The sequence below is a fragment of the Arvicanthis niloticus genome, chromosome 9 (genome assembly GCF_011762505.2).
Source record: "Arvicanthis niloticus isolate mArvNil1 chromosome 9, mArvNil1.pat.X, whole genome shotgun sequence".
Lineage (NCBI taxonomy): Eukaryota > Metazoa > Chordata > Mammalia > Rodentia > Muridae > Arvicanthis > Arvicanthis niloticus.
The window spans coordinates 62161669-62183911 of NC_047666.1; the positions used below are offsets into that span (position 1 = coordinate 62161669).

The window sequence follows — 22243 nt, forward strand, 5'->3', positions numbered from 1 at the left end:
TGCTCATACGTAGTACTCTAGAACTGTTGCCATCTTTTTTCCTTCTGGATGGACAAGAAACACTGAACCATAAAACAGTGCAGTGTGAACCTAACTGGGCTAGGGGGTGCAGTAAAGCCTCAGCTCCTTGAGTTCTTAGAGGAAGTAGGTCTCTCCTGAGGTCTGGGAAGCCTAAGACAGACCGCCCAATGGACCTGAATCATATCCCGGGTTCCCCATTGACACCCTTGTTCCCAGGGTAGAAAGACAATGGAAGCGCCTGGGGACTGAATGTGTTTCCAAATCTTGCTGCTGTTCTGAAGGCAGCCATTTTGTCTCTTTCCCATTGTTTTCCTTTGCCAAGTGATTTACACACACCCCATCCAGAAAGTTAAAAGGTCAGAGACTGTTGGTCTGGAGGCCTCAGTGGTCTTCAAGGCTCCAAGGTCACTGCTGAGGGAACTGACCCGGGAGCCATCTTTACCAGACAGTGTTAGGAGCTTCGTACTTCAACCATCCAACACTGCACTGGAAGATGGACCCAGAGCCAGCCAACATAAACCGATCTACCGCTGATCAAGCGCTAGAGGGAAGCCGCTGCTGGCTGACTTGACTGAGGCCTCTTGAGTGCGTAGACAATCCCCAGGCCAAGGTCTGCTTCTAGTAGGTTCTGGATCTACCAGATGACAAATCACACTGGGTTGGAGGAGGGGCTGGGGCCATTGTGTTCTTCCAGTGGGCAAGCAGCCAACGCAAGAGCCACTTCTGCAACACCCTTAACTAGGAAGAAGGGGCTTTCAGGGTATGTGTGGGAGGAATGGGTTTGCTGCCAGATAAAGGGCCTACAGCAATGGACGCCGATGACACAGGGACAGGGGCCTCCATCATTACCCGGCAGTATTAGAGACTCCCGACCAGCACCCAAACACTGCTGGGTAAGACGAGGGCCCCCACCCAACCAGTCCACCTTCAGGATCAGCCCTGGCTAAGCGCAAGCCCCTGAGGAGAAGCGACAGATCCCTGCTCCCATCCCCCACCTCCGAGTCATTTGGGACACTTCCGGGAGAGCCTTGCTGCTCCCACCAGGCGTACCCTGAGTTGCCCATCACTGAGGCCCAAACCAGCTTTCAGCAGCCCCCCAGTCTCTACTGTCCGCCTGCGAGTCCCCTTACCATTCCACGGCCTGTCCCTGCCCCCAACACACCAATTAACTGCGCTCTCCCGTTCCTAGCGCAGCCCCAGGACCTCCTCGATCGGTGGCCTTTACCTGGCACCAGACCCGCCTGACCCCTAGAGTGGTGCAGAAGAAAGAAAGGGGTATCGACGCCCCGGATTCACCCGCCTAGAGCCAGCTTGGCCTCCGCTCTTCCTCTTCCTCCTTCACCTGCCGGGCAGCACAGTCGCCTCACCTGGGCCCCGCCCGGCTCTGCCCTGCGCACAGGTGTGTCCTCCTGCCATAGGCTGCCCCCCTCTCCGCCTTAACTCCTTCCCTCCCAGCACCAGCCCTGGGCACCTCCTCTTGAGGCCTGGCCACCCCGCCAGGCCTCCCGCCCTTTCTGGCCGCCTTTCTTCTCCTACTTAATCTTTCCCTGTTTCTAAAGGAATAAAGAAAGAGGCCATCTTTGGATCCCCTTCCAGCGGCTCCTTCCCCAAACTAAAAAAAAAACAAAAACAAAAACAAAAAACCCTCTTCTCTGAGGCCTCTCCAACCCAGCCCTCAGCCAGAGTCAGAGGATCATCCCTGAGGTCAGTGCGGGGTCAGCTAGGCAGGCATTGGTCTGTGTCCCTGTCCAGGGCTCAGACGGAGTTGGGTAACCCCTTGAGAACTGGGAAGGGAGGAAGCCCCACCAGACCTGTGGATCCCCAAGCACGCCGCTGGATCTTTGGTTTTACCCTGAGGTTGCAGTACCTGCCGAGGCCCAAAGGCCTCCCTACTCCCAACTCCTAGCCCTAAACCGCAGCTAAACCTGGAGAGACGGTCCTTGCAACCCACCTCTGAGCAGCAGAACCCTTTTCTCAGTTGACCCTCAAAGAATTAGTCCGGGGCAGTTAAGAGGACTAGGTCCTGCCTTTCTTCCGTGTGCTTCTTCTGTGTTGCTGGGAGAGGGGCCCTGCAGGCACACAGGTGATGGCCCCACCCACGCACCCCCTGGAGGGCCACAGCTCCAGGGAGCTATCGTGTTCCTCAGTCCCAAAGCCGGCCCTTTCTTTCTCCTCTTTGTTCTCTATACTTTTCCCTTGTAATTATTTTTCGTGGACTAATTCTGGCTTGGTCTCCCAGACATGTCCTGAGTCCTAGTAAGATAAGCTTATCGGCCCTCTACTGCTCCCGGCACTACCCTGTGACCCTTAACACGGCGGGCATTCAGGCTAATCAATGTGCTACCCTTGGCCTTTCCCATGGTGGGAGCCAGCTCTTCCAAAGGTACGGTTGGCACACGCGCCTGACCAGGAGACTCAGGTTGTAGATAAAGAACCCAAAGCTAGACAAAGGGGAAAGAAAGGGGACAAAATAATAAAACGGTCTTCAGTGTTCAGGAAACCGAAAGCCTTAGCAGCCCCATTGGGATTCTCCTTGTGTTTTGGGAACTGCAGACCCTCCTAAAAATCTGCCTGATTGGCGGTGAATCCTTCTGGGATGGACCCTGCTAAATCTGCCAAGTAATGAGGACCTGCAGGCTGAAGGCCACTCGTCCTGTAACCTTGATCAAGACAGTTTTCTGTGCCTTGGTTTTCTCCACTGTGAAATATCCAAACTGAGAGCCGGGGGTTGTAGCTCACTGAGAGAGTTGTTCACTACCTAGTGTGTGGGAGGCCCTGAGCTTTGTCCCCAGTACCACAAAAGAATAAAACAAGAACCACAGTGCCTAGAGTTAATCCTACAGTCTCTTAACTAGTGCCCGGGCCTGTTGCCAGTGTGTACTGTAGCAGTGGCAATGTTACCAGAACTCACTCAGTGATCCTCACTACGGAGCCAAGGAAGGCAGGTGAACCCACATCACCCTCTGTGTAGGCTAGAGCACTTGCCTAGCATATAGAAGGCCCTTGGTTCCATCCCCAGTGTGAAAAAAAGAGAACACTAGAGCAGTCTCATCTGTGGGCATCTAGCCGTGTGAAGCCATATACAGAACTGGGTCTATCTGACCCCCAAAGGCTGAGCTTTTATGCAGCCACACATGATGTCCCAGCCCATCCTGCCCAGAGTCCCTGGATACATGGGGCACAGAGTTAGAGGCAATACACAGTGGTCCAGGGGCTTTATTTACAAGAATAGAAGGGTCCGGTTCTCCCTGGCGACTTGCTGAGCTATATACAGGTTCAGAGGACCACAGTGTCTTAAATTACAAGAAGATGGGGGTGGTCCTAGGGTCTGGTGTGGACCACAGGTCTCGGTCTGTCCCGTGGAGGCCTCTGCAGGGGTTAAGGCTGATGCTGCAAATAAAAGAGAGGAAGTGGATCAACGGTTGTCTGGGGCCTGGGAAGGGGATACATCGAGGGACACCCTGGCAGGGTAGGGTGAGATTGCGACGGTCTCATGCACGTCTGAACTGAAGTTGGGGGAAGGGAGTAGGGAGAGAAAGACCATACAGAAAGGGCCGCACCATGGCCACCTGCAGACGAATGCCCAGCTCACTTCCTCTTGAGAGAACCTTTGTTCTTCTCCTTGTCTGCCGACCTCTGCTTCTTTACTTTCTCTTCCTTCTTGCTCTTGCCATGCACGTTTTCGTACACCTCCTCCTTGTGTCTGGAGGTGGGAGGGGAGAGGAGGCATCTGGAGACTGTGCAGGGTGACCCAGCACCAGCGGCCCCTCCAAGACGCTCAGTATGTGAAGCCAGGGAAACAAGAGAACCTGCTCACTATCTGTACACTAGATCCAAATCTCCCAGGGACAGACTGCCTCTCACACAGGAGTCCACAGCAGGTCCATAGCACAGGCCCACACAGGGTCATAATGGGCACTTCAGGAAAAATGTAAGAACAGAGGGAATAGGAAGAAGCTTGACCCCGAGCCAGGGTTTCTGCAGCCTCCACACTAGTCCACTCCAAAGAGGACAGTTAAGGCTGGGCAGGATGGGATAGATCTGGGAGGGCAAACAGGACCACTCACTTGGAGGAGGTACGGGAGGCTTTGGCATGGGCACTCCTCACAGCAGGAGGGTAGGTGATATTCCCATACTCCGACTCCTGGCCCTTCTGGGACTGTGGGCAAAGGTGCAGTGGGAGGGATGGTGGTACCACCAGGACTAGGTGATGCCCGCTCTGCCCTGCCACCCACCAGCCCACTCTGGACACACTTGTATGATCTCCAGTTTCTTCTTGGTTGTTTCAATGAACTGGGCAATGGCTACATAAATAAACTTGTACTGTGCCTCTGTCTGCACCATGCCGGAGCGCTGTGCCCGTACCATCTGGATGGTCTTCTGGATGTCAATGTCACAGTCTAGCCCTGGACAAGGGTAGCAGGGAAACTTCAGGGTAGACAAAGGCCAAAGGACTGCTTGCCCCTTTCTCACACCCACATGCACTCCCCAGGACTTCTCACCCTTGGTGGAGATACTCTCCATGAGCATATCAATGACAATGATGGTGCCCGTGCGGCCGATGCCAGCGCTGCAGAGACAAGGTACCACCATCAGAGGCCTGGCCCTCCCCAGGAGACGGGGAGTCTCAGGGTCCATCTCAGTACTAGGCAAGGTGTGTGTGGTGTGTGTGTACGCGCTCGCGCGTGCGCATTGTGTCTGTGTCTCCACATAAGGCTCCAGCCACAGGGTTACTGATGTATATAGATCACTAGGGCAGTGAAGGACAGCTATGCCTAGCTCTGTACCCATGCTTCTGCCCCAGTCACAGGATATACAAGCTGGGGCCTGTTTGAGGTACAGACACCTTTTCCCTCTTTCCAAGCATCTGCCCCCACTTCCTGCTCCTCCCAAATGATGACTAGCCTCATCTCTTGGAGAAACAAGATCTACAGCTGCCTCTGCCCTGCCTTTCCTCAGGTCCCTGGGCTTCTCTGCCCCCTTTCCTGCCTTCAAGAGTTACATTTGGAGTGACTCTTTTTTTTTTGTTTTGTTTTGTTTTTTGTTTTTTTGTTTTTTGTTTTTTGAGACAGGGTTTCTCTGTGTAGCCCGGGCTGTCCTGGAACTCACTCTGTAGACCAGGCTGGCCTCAAACTCAGAAATCCGCCTGCCTCTGCCTCCCAAGTGCTGGGACTAAAGGCGTGCGCCACCACTGCCCGGCTGGAGTAACTCTTTTTAGATGGTGCTATACCCCTTTTATTCCAGCACTTGGGAGGCAGAGGCAGGTGGATCTCTTGTGAGTTCAAAGCCAGCTTATTCTATTCTACAGAGAACCTGTCTTTAAAAAAAAAAAAAAAAAAAGTTATTCAATGACTATCATGCAAGCAAGCATGGGGGGGGAAAGCCAGGCAGAGTGGTCATATAACCACAACCCCACGGGTGACTGGAGATAGAGACAGCTCCCTGGCCAACCAACTAGTGATCTAGTGATAAGCTCCAAGTTGAGTGAGAAACCCTCTCAAAAAATAAGGTGGAGAGTCTGGAATGGTGGTGCACACTGTTAATCCCAGTACTAGGAGGCAGGCACAGTGGACTTCTGTGAATTCAAGGCTAGCCTGGCCTACCTAGCAAGTTCCAGACCACTAAGACACACACACACATACACACAGAGTTACATTTGGCTTAGGGTGTGGCTCAGTGGTAAAGCATGTGTTTAGCATGCTTAAGGCCCTGTGGTCCCATCCCCAGCAATACACACACACACACACACACACACAGAGAGAGAGACAGAGACAGAGACAGAGACAGAGAGAGAGAGAGAGAGAGAGAGAAAGAAAGAGCAGAGGTGACATTTAACCTTTCTCTCTGTGGAACTTCATTTCTCTTTTCTTTCTTTCTCTCTATTTTACAATTTTTAATTGGGTATTTTATTTATTTATTTATATTTCAGATATTACCCCCCTTTCCCCATTCCCCTCCCCCCAGAGTCCACTTATCCCATCCCCCTTTCTTCAACATGGCAGAAAGGTAAGGGCTGGCCCAGAACACACACAGTGGAGAAAGTGCCTCTCTTTGCCCCTGCCCTCCTCCACCACCCTTGGGCAAACAGTTGGTGCAGACCCCAGATCCCCCTACAGCCCAGTCCATGCGACTGGTGTCATAAGCTGAGCTGTTTAATTTCAAACCCAGATTGTCAAAAATAACACCCCCATACCACTTCCTTCCTGTGATTTCTAAATAAAGGCCATGGGGATTTCAAGAAGTTCTCAAATAGGGAGGGGTGACAGACAGTTTCTTGGGGATGAGCTGCCCCAAGATGGCAGAGGGCAGAGTTTGGCCCCCAAGACAGCATGGGAGGGGTACTTCCAGTGCAGCTGCAGGTCAGTCAGTAGTGGGGGAAAGAGGGGTCTGAAGTGCCCACAGCCCTGGTATTACAAGGACAGAATAGGAAGAAGACAAAACTGGTTCCTGTTTCCCCTTGCCAGACACATGAAGCCATCAATGGCACACAGAGACATACACACAGACACACAGACACATAGAGACATGCACACAGACACACAGAGACAGACACACAGAGACATGCACACAGACACAAACTTTTTTTTTTTTTAAGATAAGGTCTTTAATCCCAGCACTAAGGAGGCAGATCTCTGTGAGTTCAAGGCCAGTCTGGTCTACAAAGCAGAGTTCCAGATAAATTCTTATTTGTACTGCTGAGAACTCATGATCCTCCTGTCTCAGGCACCCAAATTCGGGGACTATATAGGTTTACGCCACTATACCCAGCAGTGAGTAGTGAAAAGAGAAACCCAAACTCAGAGAAGTTAAGTAATTTGCCCAAGGTCACACAGCTGGTAATAAGCAAGTGGCCTCAGACCCCTTACTTGTTGTCCCCCACCAACCAAGGCAAGGCCACCTCATTTTCGCACCTCTCCGCACACTAACCTCTCAGCCAACCACCTCTCACCTAGCCACAGAGCCATAAATGGCAACAGGGGAGGTGGGAGGCCCACACTGACCCCAGATGGAAGTTGTTCCAGGCTCCCCTGCTAACGGCTGGTGAGCAGGCCAGCTGCAGAGTAAGTCTCTGCATCTGTATCTGGCAGCAGGGACTAGACAGCTGAGGCCACTTCAAACCTCCATCCACAGACCTGGAGTAGTGAGGGAGCCCCAGAAGCTGGGGAGGGGAGGCTTTCGGTGAGTCCCTATTCACGATGCCGCCAGGCCAGCCACCAACAGTGCTGATTCAGCATTGTTCCTTGTCTGTTAGTGTAATTTTACATGTGTGGGTGTTTTGCCTGCATGTGTGTTTGTACACCATGTGCACACAGCACCCCTTAGGCTGTAAGATGGTGTTGAATCCCCTGGGACTGAAGTTACAGAAGGGTATGAGGAGTCACTTTGTAGGTGCTGGGAATCAAGCCAAGTCCTCTGGAAGAGCGGCCCCAAGCTCCTAACCTGTAGCCAGCTCTGCAGGCCCCAGCTGCTGGGTTTTTTACGCTAATTTCATGTTATGGGGCTCACCTGCAATGCACAATGATGGGCCCTGCGTGAGGCAAACTTTCCTGTCGCTGGTTGATCTGGTCCAGGAAACTGAGGACACCCCCAGGCTCACTGGGAACCCCATGGTCAGGCCAGCTCAGGTACTGGTAGTGCCATATCTCCCGAACCAGGTCCCCCTAGGCCAAGGACAAAGAGGCAATGTCTGCTGCTTCCACACAAAATCCCTGTCCTTGTTCCTCCGCACCCCCCACAGACTAGAAAATAAATCAAGGAAAGGCTCCTGGACGTGTGAGGCTTGGGGGCACTCACGTTGTCCAGTGGGGAGATCTGTAATGTGCGAAGTTTGTACTCTGCTGTGTCCTGCTCTCTGCAGTTGGTCACAGAGTAGAGCCCATAGACGCGCTGAGTGCCCACCTCTGGCCAGTATGGGACACATTTGTTCTGAAAAGAGAGCGAAAAAGGATAAAGCACAGAGGCGGGGCTCTGGGGCTTCTTCCGGGACCCAAGACATAGACCTGAATATTGTTTATGAATGTGTATATAGATATATACATTAGGGAGATGTTATACATGTGTGTAGATACATTCATGAGGGATGGTGTGCAGGTGTGTACAGACACATACATGGGGAATGGTGTACATGTGTGTACAGATACATACATGGGGATGGTGTGCAGGTGTGTATAGATACATACATGTGGGATGGTATGCAGGTATGTATGTACAGATACATACATGGGGATGGTGTACAGGTGTGTACAGATACATACATGGGGATGGTGTGCAGGTGTGTACAGATACATACATGGGGGATGGTGTGCAGGTGTGTACAGATACATACATGTGGGATGGTGTGCAGGTGTGTACAGATACATACATGGGGATGGTGTACATGTGTGTACAGATACATACATGGGGATGGTGTGCAGGTGTGTATACATACATACATGTGGGATGGTGTGCATGTGTGTACAGATACATACATGGGGATGTGTGCATGTGTGTATACATACATACATGGGGATGGTGTGCAGGTGTGTACAGATACATACATGGGGATGGTGTGCAGGTGTGTATACATACATACATGGGGATGGTGTGCAGGTGTGTACACATACATACATGGGGATGGTGTGCAGGTGTGTACAGATACATACATGTGGGATGGTGTGCAGGTGTGTACAGATACATACATGGGGATGGTGTACATGTGTGTACAGATACATACATGGGGATGGTGTGCAGGTGTGTATACATACATACATGTGGGATGGTGTGCATGTGTGTATACATACATACATGGGGGATGGTGTGCAGGTGTGTACAGATACATACATGGGGATGGTGTGCAGGTGTGTACAGATACATACATGGGGGATGGTATGCAGGTGTGTATACATACATACATGTGGGATGGTGTGCATGTGTGTACAGATACATACATGGGGATGTGTGCATGTGTCTATACATACATACATGTGGGATGGTGTGCATGTGTGTACAGATACATACATGGGGATGTGTGCATGTGTGTATACATACATACATGTGGGATGGTGTGCATGTGGAGGCATAGGGTGATGTTGGGAGTCACCGTCCATCACTCTTCTATGGTAGTCATTGAGGTAGTGTGTCTCAACAGACCCAGTGTTCATCAATAAAGCAAATCTTGCAAGCCAGCTTCCTCTGTATCCTCCCTCTAAAGCTGGAATCATAGGTATACGCCCTCTGCCCACCCAGAATGTACAAGGGTTTCTGAGGATCCAAACACCCATCCTCACGTTTTCATGGCAAATGCCTAACCACTGAGACTATCTCAGGCCTTAGTTTCCCAACATGCACTAGGCCTTTGTCACTGATGTCCTATTTTATATTGGCATCTGATCTTGCCTTTAAAAAAAATTACAGCTGGGCAGTGGTGGTGCACGCCTTTAATCCCAGCACCTGGTAGGCAGAGCAGGTGAATTTCTGAGTTCAAGGCCAGCCTGGTCTACAGAGTGAATTCCAGAACAGCCAGGGCTACACAGAGATACCCTGTCTCAAAAAACCAAAAATAAAAAAAATAAAAATTACATTTAATTGGGTGTATGTGTATGTATGTGTGTATGTATGTGTGTATGTGTGTATATATATATGTATATATATGTGTGTGTTGTGTGTGTATTGTGTGTATGTATGTGTGTGTATGTGTATGTATGTGAGTATATGTGTATATGTGTATGTATATATGCATGTGTGTATTGTATGTATGTGAGTATATGTGTATATGTGTATGTGACTATATGTGTATATGTGTATGTATATATGCATGTGTGTATTGTGTGTATGTATGTGTGTGTATGTGGTGTATATACACATAAACTTAGATTTATTTCTATGTGACTGTATACGTATGGGTATACATGTGCTATGGCATGCATGTGACAGTCAGAGGATAACTTGCAGAAGTCAGTTCTCTCCTACCATGTGGGTCTCAAGGATTGCACTCATGACGCAGGCTTGGCGGCAAGCATGTTTAACTCTGAGCCGTGTCACAAGCCCCTGATCTTGCTTGTGTTCGGTAGTAAACAAGGACCAAGGAGGAAAATGTAGGGATCAGGAAGGTGGGGTTTTGTCCTACCCGGCCTTTCTCCACCTCTCTGGTAGTCATGACAATGACACGGGTGTTCTCCTGCCAAGCCATCTGCCAGAAGTCATTGACTGTGGCATCCAGACAGCCCTGGCTGGCGATGTAGGTCTTAGAGTTCTCATCTGGACTTAGCAGCTGGTTCTGGGTGCAAGCACAGAGAGATCCAACCAAGGACTGTGAATCTCTGGGCATTGGGTGTGCCTGTAACACCCACCATCACCCCCACATAAGATATCAGATCCAACCCCAGAAGCATCTGTACCCCTAGACCCCAAGACACAGGGAGCTCTCAGAGACGAGCATCTGTTCCCACAGAGGTCACCCCACTCACCTTAACGTAGTTGGCATTGATGTAGTCAGACCCTGGGATGTTACTGTCACGTCCCTGCAGAATCACTCGGCTGTGGTCAACTGGCATGGATAAGAAAATGAACAGCTTGGGCCACTCCCTGGGGCAGACCCTTCCTAAGACAGATGTTCTTGTCTCCAGAGCTACAGACTCATAGATAGGACAGCAAGCAGGGATAAAAGTGTCTAGGATGGGAGTAGAGGCTTCATGAGCAAGAAAGGCAGGCGTGGCAGGGAGGGGATTACTGCCTGGTAGTTGTGGGGGTTGGGGGAGCTTCCTTGGAGAAGAGAGCTCTGCTGGACAGTGGTGATGGGATGGGGGAGGAGTCTGTGGGAGGCAGTGAGGGCAGAGCTGCTGGTGCTCACAGGGAAGAATGTTCTTGTAACGGTTCTTGCTCTTGTTCTCCGGCCTCTGCCCTTCCTGACGCTGGTGCAAGTTCTTGGCCTCCTGCTTTTGCAGACTCTGAAATGGGAGAGAACTGAGTCCCCTGCCCAAGGGTGCATCCGCAGGTGCAGAGGCCATAGGTCAGAGGCATGCAAAGAGGGCACGGTGGCCTCATCCATCCCAGCCCTGCTGTCCCCTGCACACACCTCAAACTCCTCCCAGAAGCCGGCCTTGGCAGTGTCCTCTGACTCCTTCTTCTTGTTTAGTTCCAAGACCCTGTTCTCAATGTCTGCTGCGTTCACCCGAGTGGCATAGTAAGGCTGGGGTGAGGGACGGAGAGAAGTCAGTGGCTGACAGACCTCAGAAAGCCACATCTCTGATGGCTCAGGGGAAGAGGCAAGCAGGTTGGCCCCTCACCTGCCGCAGGTAGACAAAGGCACCTGAAGCTTCCTCAATCCCCGTCTTCTTGAAGTGCTCCACCAGGTCTGTGAGGCTGTCAAACGTCTCTGAGCCACCCACAGTATAGCGTCCACCCTGAAGGACACCAAGTAGGGCCACCCCTCAGGGATGAGTCCCCCTCCTGGCACCACTCCCCCAGTCTTAAATCCAACCCACTGATGCTCCAGCATGAGGCCTTCCCCACAGCCTGGCTGACTCACCTCACACATAACCTTGATGTGAGTGACCCTGAGCGGGGAACCAGGGCCAGCCTTGGGCTGGTCATTGAGCACAGAAAGCACAAAATCACCAGGTTGGCTGAGACTCTCACGCACAAGAAATGTCCAGGGCTCACCCTTGGCCTGCAGCAGTGACTCTGCCTGCCCTCCAGACATGTGGCCATGGTACCACCTAGAGAAAGTACATCGTAGAGATGGGAACCAGGCTCCAGAGTGAGCATAGAGACCTGCTACCTGCCAGGCTTGAGCTACAAGCCAGCAAATCCACCACTACATTCCGTTACTAACTCAGAAAATGCTGGGAGGAAAAACAAAGCTTATGCTATAATCCCAGCTTGGAGCTAGAATCCCAGCTCCTCGGGAGACATGAGGATGGCAGTAAATTTATGGCCAGCATGATCTACACAAACATATCTTTAAGGCTCACCTTCTTCTACAAATACATACATGAATGAATAAATAGCTGAGAATGACCGCTCACTTTTTATAATCCCAGCATTCAGTAGGCTGAGCAGAAGAACTGTCTCAATGAGGCCAGCCTGCTCTACATGTTAAGTTTCAGGTCAGCCTGAGCTACACAGTGGGACCCTATCTCAAAAACAAACAGCCAGGCCTGGTGGTATATACCTCTAATTACAGCCCTGGGTTGGCAGAAGCAAGAGGATAACTATAAGGTTGAGGCTAGCCTGGTCTACATAGTGAATTCCAAGCCAGCATGAGCTACAGGCTGTCTTAAAAAAAAGTTTCTGTCTCCAAAAAAGAAAGGAAGGGATGGAGGGAGGGACAGACAGACAGACAGACAGACAGACAGGAAAACAGATAGAAAACAGGTCCTGTGAGATGACTCTAAGTGTAAAAATATTTACTGCTAAGCTCACCACCTAAATTCAACCCCCAGGTACCACATGGAGGAGGGAGAGAACCAGCTGCGGCCAGTTGTCCTCTGATCTCTACATGCCTTGCTATGGCACACAAGAAAATGTAACAAATTCTTTTTAAACAAAGAAATAAAACAAAAGCAGAGAGATTGCTGTTTTCTCAACTTTACAATAAGAGAAAAGAGGCCAAGCACTTGCACACTGGTCCTAGGTCCCTAGATCAGTCAGAGATGTCCTCCACAGAGTTCTAACCATGGAGACAGAGGCTATGTCACAGCAGGACATGAAAAACCCTGGGTTCGGGCTGGGCAGTGGTGGCGCACGCCCTTAATCCCAGCACTTGGGAGGCAGAGGCAGGTGGATTTCTGAGTTCGAGGCCAGCCTGGTCTACAGAGTGAGTTCCAGGACAGCCAGAACTACACAGAGAAACCCTGTCTCGAAAAACCAAAAAAAAAGAAAAGAAAAGAAAAAAAAAGAAAAACCCTGGGTTCTATCCCCAGGACCGAGATAAACAGGAAAGAAGGAAGGAAGGAAGGAGGGAAGGAAGGAAGGAAGGAAAGGGAAGGAAGGAAAGGGAAGGAAGGAAAGGGAAGGAGGGAGGAGGGAAGGGAGGAACAGACTCTACCAAAAGCTAAATAAAGCCTCTCTTGACTGTACATGAGAAACAGAAAGGCAGTATACAGAATATTTGAAGGGACAAAATGAAGTGTCCCCATGAAACAGACTCCAACTGAGTTAAAAGGAGGGACAGAAAAACGCAGATGGAGGCAAACCACAGAAGGCAGTGGGTGCCAGAGGATACAGAAGTCCAGAAGGACTGACAGGAAACACATTTGGGAGAGGAGGAGGCACAAACATTTCACTGAGGAGAAAGTAGTTTCAGGGTTCCAATGGGTCAGAGGGGCTCTGAGGAGCTCCCAGGGGTTGCAGGGCAGAAAGCAGAACTAAGGATCTTTCCGTGAGGTGCCCTCTTCCCAGGGGGAAACTGTAGCCCCACAATGCCTAGCCTCACAGGAAACCACGTGATGGAAAAAACACAAAACTCCTTCTGGGGAGAGAGTGAGAAGTGAGGTTGTGAGGTTTCCTCAGCTCAGGGAGGAGGGGGGGCAGCATTTTCCAACCGCAAGGATGGGGAGGGGGTGGAGTGGGGCTCAGTCCTCTTGGTCTGTCTCAACTCTGTCCAGAGGACACCATAGCTCAAGGCCCTACAGAGGCTCCTACCCCAACCCAGGCCTCCTGGACCATCCTAGCCCACCTCAGGGACAGGCCAGAGACCCCAAGCAATGTGAGGGGTCTCAGCTCCTTCCCTCAGGGACAGGATGAGGAAGTCTCCATGCAAATATGAACAGACCACAGGCAGAGAATTCACTATTGAGGGGACAAATGCAAATTTCCCAGAAGAGGAGGGGCAAGGACAGAAGGGCTGTTGGGTCATGGCTTCTACACACTAAGGTTAGGGATAAGACTGAGCTCCCCGATGGTCATCCAAAGTGTCTCTTGGAGTCCTCCGCAGTCCTGTCAGGGTGTATCATCCACGGTGTGTCAGTGCTTCCCCACTGACCTGGCCTGTTCTCCTAACACCTGTTTAGTTCCCACCTTCTTCCCCATCCCAGGGAACACACCAGCCACGCTCTGCTGCACCTCCATGGTCTATCCCCTCTAGCAGGGCACATCCTGGCTTGGGGCAGCAAACAAGGAGCTAAAAGAGAATCTGAGAGGCCAAACCACCCTGAGGGTTACAGGTAGGAGAGGGGAGAAGAGACAGCCTGAGGCGTGCCTTCCCTTCCCATTTACCAGCAGAAGAGAAAAGCGTTCAAGGGAGTGTCCCTCAGCTTCTTTGTGATCGCAGGCAAGGGGTGAATGCAGGGCTTGTACCCCATTCTCTCATGGTCTATATTTTTGGAGGTGCCATGTGGTGGTGGTTGGTTTGTTTGTTTGTTTGGGTTTGTGTGTGTGTGTGTGTGTGTGTGTGTGTGTGTGTGTGTGTGTGTGTTTTGGTTGTTTGTTTGGTTGGTTGGTTGGTTGTTTGGTTAGTTGGGTTGAGTTGGAGTTTGTTGTTGTTGTTAATGTTAATGTTTTGTTTTGGGGTTTTGGTTTATCAAGATAGAGTTTCTCTGTGGAGCCCTGGCTGTGCTGGAACTTACTTGGTAGACCAGGCTAACCTTGAACTCCAGACATCCACTTTCCCCTGCCTCTTTTGAGTGCTGGGATGAAAGGCCTATGGTACCACCTCCACTCTGCTCATTTTAGTTTTTTAAGTCAGGGTCTCCTGTAGCCCACTCTGGCCTCAAACTTGCTGTGTGACTAAGGATGAACTTGACCTTCTTCTGGTCTTCTTGCCTCCACCTGGGCTTACAGGCATGTGTCACCCACACTAGGTTTATGCATTACAGGGAATTGAACCCAGCATTTAATGCATGGCAGGTAATCAATCACTCATCAGCTGAGCCACAGCCCATAGACCTTCAGTCCAAAGTTTCAATCAGTAACTTGTGAACAAAACTATTGAGCTAAGTTTGTAGACATGAACCTCAAACCAGACTTTAAAAAACGCAGTGACAAAGCACTCGTTCAACACGGACAAGGCCGGCCCTGGGTTCACACCCCAGCAGAGGAGTGAGGATGTGGGGGATCGAGTTTGGAATCATTTCAACAGTAAATATACACACAGGAAGGAACAATGACCCCGGAGTCCATAAGAAAACCCTACAGTTAACAGAAACTGTCAGTCAATCACTATGCTATACAGCTGAGATGGGTCCCAGTGTAATGAGACCTTTATTTATCCCCCTGCCCTTCCCCTTGACCATGCTCTGAGCTTGAACAGCCAGCCCAGCTATGGGGGCCGTGCCTTTGCAGCACTGATGGGAGATGTCCTGAGGGTTTCCTTGAGTCAGGTAAGCCTGGGCTTCTCTACACCTGTGACCACATCAGTGACCTTCCTTGCACCAAGCCCTGTCCTACCCCACCTGAGTATCCCAGTCACAGTGGACCTCCAAGACCTTATTAAGACAGGGACCTAGAGCCCCAGACTCTGAAGAGCTGGAAGAAGGCACCAGAGTTCCACGGAAGGAAGAGCTTTCTAGTAATAGGGCCGACCTGATGAGAAACACCAGCGACAATCCTCTGTTACTCTCAGGACGAGGTTGCTAGGCAGCAGGAACCCTTGCAGGAAGGCAAGGGGAACCCATCTCTGGCTTCCTTAGAGGACAGGGGATTGGCTAGATACAGGAGTCCTCGGGCTACAGAGGGAAGAGGCGCAGCACTGAGAGAACAGGTGTGGAAGACCAGGGATGAGGAGCGAACTGTGAGCAGAAGGACACCTGGGTGTTCGCCCCTTTATCTCAAAGGACAGAGCCAGCCTGCAGTGCCCCTCACCTCTCGCTGGTGGGGTCCGAGCAGTTCAGCGGATACTTGAGGTGGATGATGGTACCGTCCCGGTCCTGCAGGATGCCCTGCTGCTGAGTGTAATACTCCACCAGCTCTGTCAACGTCGCGAACTTTTCCCCTCCGTACAGGTCATAGAAGTCCCCCGAGTTCTGGATCCGAATATGGGTCACCTGGTCATCCACCCTGGAAGGCACCAGGTAGTAAGTCCCCAAGGACACAAGCAGCAGCAGGGTGGGCTTGGGGAATAGAGGTCTCAATGCAAGAACACACTGGCATGGAGTGGACACAGTCGGGGGCACATGCTAGGGCTACAGGCAGGGACATAGGGAAGAAGTGTAACATGAGGAGACAACACAACCCAGGGAACCCAAGAACGCTCAGGACCCACACAATGAGCTGCGGAGGTGCAGGGAGGGCTACCCACCTGACTGAGAGGGAGAAGTCACCCTGGTTCTTGCGACTGGGCCGAGCCAGGAAGCTCCCAGGGACTCCCCGGCCCTTGAGCAGGGTCTCGGCATCAGGCCCACTGAGGTCCCGGTGAAACCACCTAAAGGAGCACAAGGCAGTGAGGAAATATCCTGTAGGCTCCAGGCCACCCTTCGTTCCTATCTTCCATGGGTCCCAGGCCCTTACCTCACCATCCTGGGGCTCTTGCTGAATTGGCTGCAGAAAATGTGGAGGGAACAGTCTGTTTGGGCAGGCTCCTACAAGCTCTAGAGCTGAGCCTCAGGCAAGGCTCTCAGAGCCCAGGCCTCCAAAGCCAACCTGCTGTCCTGCTCTCGGGCTACCACTCTACTGGCCTGGGGCAGCCAGCAGGGCGGAGACAGGAAGGGGCGCGGCCGACCCCTTAGGGGAACTCACTTGTACTTCTCTTTTCAGAGCAAGGGAAGAGGAGCTGAAGGGTGGCAGGGTGGGGGAGGGCCCACTTCCCACAGTCTGCCATCAAAGGCGCAGGAGCATGGCACTAAACACTCATGACTCAAGAGGTAAGGACACACGTGTGAGCCCCTCGGTCCCTCCAGGTCAAGAGTCACACACAGTGGATAGCCATACTATCATCAGGTCAACCCTTCCTCCTCCAGCAGCTGCTTCTACTCAGAATTCTGAGGCACAGTCTAATAATGATCATGTGCAGTGACACTGTCATTTAATGGAGTGTCACAGCAAGCCAGACTCATTGCTACAATGTCATTTACACGCCTCCTGTGAGTTACAGGCCACCACAGCCTCATTACACAGGCACTATCTTTATCTCCACTTTACAGACAAGGAAACTGAGGCTGAGAAGTTTGAGGAATTGCCCCAGGTCTTACCCTTAGTGAGTTGCTGGATTCAGACTTAAACAGTTTCAAAGCCAATGATTTTTTACTTCTGTTTGCCAGCCCTCGGGACCCAAAGAAGAGTAGTCAATAGATTCCTTGTACAAAAGAGATGCTATCATTACAGCTGAGAGGCCCCACCGAGCAACCTCGGGCAGCACTGTCCTGTTATCACGGGCCTAGGGCCTAGGCCTCTTCTCTATACCTTGATGATGAGCAGGGAGGGGTGGGGTGGGAAGATATCTCCTAGAGGTTAGGGTTTATGTTCAAGGTCCCAACAATGGCAGATGCTGGCAGGAATGGTAACCTTTAGGAGCTCTCAGCCTTAAGACTTATGGTGCCCCATGTATGTAATCCCCATTATAAATACAAAAAAAAAAAAAAAAAAAAAAAAAAATGCAAGCACTACCAAGCCAAGACCAGAGGGAAAACTAGCTGCCCAACAGAAGATTCAAGAAACTCCTATTGGTGTCTTCCTTAGGGAGGGACACAGGCTGCTGGAGGACGGAGCTGGGACAGACTGCCTTCTGTCCTTTATGGGGTTTTTGTTTGAGGTGTTTTGATTGGTTAGTTTTTGGTATTTTTTGTAATACTGAAATTAGAACCCCAGTCCTAGCTGGGCATGACAACACATGCCGTTAATCCCAGCACTTGGGAGGCATAGGCAGGCAGCTCTCTGTGAGTTTGAGGGTAACCTGGTCTATACAGTGAGTTCCAGGACATTCCAGTGCTATATTGTTGAGACCCTGCTTCAAAACACAACAGCAACAATAACAACAAAAAGACCAAAAAAAAATCAAAAAACAACCCAGACCCTCAGTCCCTTAAATACCCATGGGCGAGCATCCTTTGGTGAGCATCCTTGATGCGCATCCTCCACCCCATTTTTTTCTTATTCACTTGATTCCCTTCACATTTCTTCAGTCCTAGGGATTGAACCTAGGACCTCAAACATGCGAGGCAAATGCTCAACCACAGAGACACACTCCCAGTTAGTTCTCCTTTTAATTTTTTGAGATAGAGTCTTTACCAAATCGCCCAGGCTAATCTGGAACTCACTGTGTAGCCTTGAATTTGTAATGTTCCTGCCTCCACCTCTCCAGTAGCTGGAGGTAGAGGCACTGCCACCACGTCTGACTCCCTTACACCTTTTTAAAACTGTATGATACCTGAGGTGTATGTAGCTCAGTGGTTTTAATATAAGGCCCTGGATTCTCTCTCTGCACCAAGCCCAGCAATCTTGTGAGTATATAGTGTATAGTTAGTTGTATGCTTAATATTTATTCAGAGTGTATATGTTATATCTCAAAATATAGGAAGAATGGGAGACTATGAAAACCAAAAGGGCTGGAGTGTGACAGAGCAAAGCACTTGCTTAGCACATGGGAAGCCCTGGCCTTCACCCCCAACAGTCTTGCTGGATGCAGTGGCACATATCTGTAATTCTGGCACAAGGAAGACAGAGGTAAGAGGGTTAAAAACAAGCCTGAAGCTAGCCTGGGCTACATAGCAAGACCCTGGGGAGTTTTGTTTTGTCTTGTTTGATTTGACAGTCTATGACAAGTACTTCATCATTATTGAAAACATCAAATATCACTTAACCTTCCTGCCCCCCTCCCTCCCACTCTCCTTTTAGGCTTTCTCTTCTTGTTAATACCCCTGAAAATATGTATGCTTGGGTCCTACACTAAGCAAGATCCAGAACTCCTATAGACTCAGCTCATCCCAAAGGTCAGGAAGACCACATATGAAGCTAGTTCCAGCAAAGGGACATCCGTCAGCATCCTGGCTTGCCACCATCCCAACCTTCAGGGTCCAATCCAGAGCTGTATCTAGCAAGTCAAAAGGCTCATGACTCCACTCAAACAGACATGATTACAAGTACATATGCCTCCTGTCTGCCCCAAACGCTGCTTACTCTCTGCCAATGACGTATCGTGTATAGAAGCACAACTCACACTCCCCCCACCACCACCATCTGTGTCCACCCATATCCATCTCTTGCTGGGGCAGATCCCCAACACAACAGGCACACAGGAAGATCCATACTGCTTGGCACCATACTGACTGCACCAGTACTAAGATTCTCGTTCCAGAACTAAGCCCATTTGGTAGGAAGGAGCTCACGAGGCACCTAATAATCCTGACCCTTGATGTGTATCTCAAGGATGTCAAGCCAGAAAATGAGGTGCTCTGATAAGACGGAACACCCATCCTGTCCTCTGGCAGAAAAATAATGACAACCTTCCAAGAACCAAGGCACAGAGCCTCGGAGTTGATGGCGCATTGGGACAATATAAGTAACTACCGCATTTGAACCTCTGACCGCCTATGATGTTGCGATTTTGTCTTTGTTTTAAGCAGACTCAAGGAAGCCGACAGTCCTAAACATAAATGCCTGGTATCCAGAAGAGAAAGAGATTCCTTTGGGAAGCAAGGGATAAAAGAACAAACATGTCGAGATCAGTGGTGATGCAGAGAAGAGAGGCCCTAGGTGCCTGCCAAGGATGAAACACAACCATTGTATGGTTAGGAGACTTCTCTGAACCTTGGTAATTCCACCTGATAAATGAACTTCACAAGGTTTCCTAAATTCAGACCTAAAAAGCCAATAAAGCAGCCAGGCGTGGTGGCTCCTGAAACCCCAGGATTCAGGAGGCTGAGGCCTGGGACAGAGAGTCAAATGTGACGGTCCATGTCTGCCCTTGACAGGTCTTCCTCGCCTACACCACTGCTAAGTGCTAAGGCTTCTCGTCACCAGCTTCAACATCTTACCATGGAGTCTGTCTTCTGATTTTGCATCTGCAGGTTCAGCCAGCTATAGACGGAAGGAAGGTATGCTTCTACGGACAGGCGCAGACCCTTTGCCCTCACCACAATTTCCTCAATAATACAATATAATGATTGTCATAGCATTTACATTGTAATAGGTACTCAGAGATGGTAAAATATGCAGTAGTCCAGATGTAGGCTACATGCAAATACATTTGTATAGTTTGGTATCTTCCGGTCGCTCTAGAATCAGTCCCCCATAGACACAGGCAGATGCTTGTTTTCTTTCTCTGTGTAGCCTCAGCTATCTTGGAACGCATTCTGTAGATCAGGTTAGCCTCAAAGTTAGAGATCTGCCTGCCTCTGCCTCCTAAATTCTGGGATTACAGGTGTGTGCCACCACTGCCCAGCCAACTCGGGGTTTTATGCCTGATAGGCAATAACCCTAATCTTTGTTTTTATTATTTATTTAGACAGGGTCTTGCTGTATGTGGCCGGGGCTAGCCTCAAACTCAAGATCCTCCTACCTCAGCCTCTCTCCTATTGTCCTACACCACCCTTCCCAGCTGAGACAACTGTATCATTGTTAACTGTTATTGTATCATGACAATACTGTTTACTTGTTACTATTCCAATTTTAGAAACCAAAGTAAAAACTGAAGATTGTTCAGTAACTTGCCCAGTCATGAGGTTCGAGGTTCAAGTGAGTGGGAAGGTGAAAAAACAAACAAACAAACAAACAAAAAAAAAAAAAAAAAAAAACAAAGCTGTCTGGGGCCAGATCTGTCTGCCATAGCATTGCACCAGCAGGCTTTAAGGAGATGCCTGGCACAGCAAAGCATGCTGGGAGATGGAGATGGAGGATACAGGTCACCTCCACAGGCAGATGGACCAGGACACAGAGGTGGCATGGAAAACATGCACTTGGGTTGCTCAGTATGAGCAGATCAAGGCAGCTGAATCAATGTATGCAAGGCCCCGAAGCAGAGGTCTTGCAAGTCCAGGTTAAAGAACCAAGAAAGCGGAGCTGGAGAGATGGGTCAGCGGTTAAGAGCTCTGACTGCTCTTCCAGAGGACCTGAGTTCAATTCCCAGCAATCACATGGTGGCTCACAACCATCTGTAATGGGATCCGATGCCTTCTTCTGGTGTGTCTGAAGACAGCTACAGTGTACTCATATACATTAAGTAAATTAATTAATTAATTAATTAATTAATTAAAAAAAGAACCAAGGAGTGGGCCAATTCTGTCTCCAGAATACATCACTTGTTAGCACCTTAAGCTGCTTCTTTACCTGCGTGTTAGCTAATGCTTCAGCCATCCGAAATAATCCTAGTTACCGCCTACGTATCCATTCTGTCATCTCTGACTGGAATGACAGCTCTCTAAACAGAGATCATGTCTGCCTCATACAGGTTCATATTACCAGCATCTTAGTCAGTACCTGTCCACTGTGTCTCTCACCATTCATCTATCAAAGTTTGCTTCCTCTGGGGACCGGTGAAAGAGCCAAGCTGGGAGTTGGGGTCCCTAGGAATGGAAGAGCTGTCTTAAATGTGCCTTCAGACCCTCATGTGATGTGAACTCAAGGGGGAAACAGATCGATTCTAGATAGGAGGCAGAAGCAGAAAACCACAGGCCAGTGATTAAAAATTTGAAAAGATTTGGGGGCTGGAGGTAGAGGAATATGAGCCTGGAGGTCTTATATCTTATAAGGAGAGAGAGAGTTCACAGGGACAGGATGCCCACTCAGGGCAGGGGTACTGGTGGCGGGAGACTACTGATGAGGGCATACTTGTTGAGGGTGTGAACAATGCCCACCTAGACTAACAGGGGTCTGTGGGACACACACAGGTGGTGGAGGGGACTTACCCGCGGGACAGCATCTCCCTGGAGGAGTGGGGGGAAGTCACAGGCAAAGGGCGACAGGGGCGGGGCCAATCGAGTGGCACAGCTGTTCAGGGATCCAGACCTTCAGGAAGAATATTTCGGGTTTTCGGCCACTTCCTCCTCCCAGCCTGTCAAACCAATGGCCCTCTGAGGCCAAGCCCCTGGATTACAGGTCTCTGAGAGAAGGTCGGGTGGGGCGGGGCTGGCCAGAGTCCGCCCTCCACGGCCAAATTCCCCAGAGCGCTGCCGGAGTCCAGCCGGCTTCAGGCCCGCCTGGGCCTACTTCCCTGGGAAGGGGAGGAGCCACCTGCGCTTCCACCTGGAGCTCAAACTGAAAGAGCAGAAGGAGGGCGGCTCGAAGCAAAGACCAGGAAGTAACCCTAGCCAAGGGACCGCCCTCAGAAGAGTGCCTCTCAGACAGTGGAAAGCAGACAGCTCAAAGAAAAGCC

General features: G+C 50.4%; 1 protein-coding gene and 1 long non-coding RNA gene across 3 annotated transcripts; one reads left to right on the forward strand and one right to left on the reverse strand.

Moving 5' to 3' along the window:
- Nucleotides 1–685: 685 nt before the first annotated feature.
- Nucleotides 686–21069, forward strand: LOC143443526 (uncharacterized). Its single transcript, XR_013112606.1, has 4 exons — nucleotides 686–914; nucleotides 1211–1725; nucleotides 18449–18597; nucleotides 19497–21069. It is a non-coding gene; the product is annotated as an uncharacterized LOC143443526 (long non-coding RNA).
- On the reverse strand, nucleotides 3220–22012 carry Ptpn6 (protein tyrosine phosphatase non-receptor type 6). Of its 2 annotated transcripts, none has more exons than XM_034511611.2 (16): nucleotides 21777–22012; nucleotides 16238–16360; nucleotides 15802–15996; nucleotides 11528–11717; nucleotides 11286–11402; nucleotides 11075–11188; nucleotides 10850–10946; nucleotides 10467–10546; nucleotides 10127–10276; nucleotides 7816–7947; nucleotides 7528–7682; nucleotides 4524–4591; nucleotides 4276–4427; nucleotides 4089–4180; nucleotides 3582–3724; nucleotides 3220–3411 (listed from the first exon to the last, which is right to left on the reverse strand). In XM_034511611.2, the coding sequence occupies exons 1-15, from the start codon at nucleotides 21788–21790 to the stop codon at nucleotides 3610–3612; spliced, it is 1794 nt and encodes a 597-aa protein (XP_034367502.1). In that variant the 5' UTR covers nucleotides 21791–22012; the 3' UTR covers nucleotides 3220–3411; nucleotides 3582–3609. The 2 variants fall into 2 exon arrangements, with proteins under 2 accessions (XP_034367502.1, XP_034367503.1); XM_034511612.2 differs by lacking the exon at nucleotides 21777–22012 and adding an exon at nucleotides 16447–16615.
- Between the last annotated feature and the right edge of the window lie 231 nt (nucleotides 22013–22243).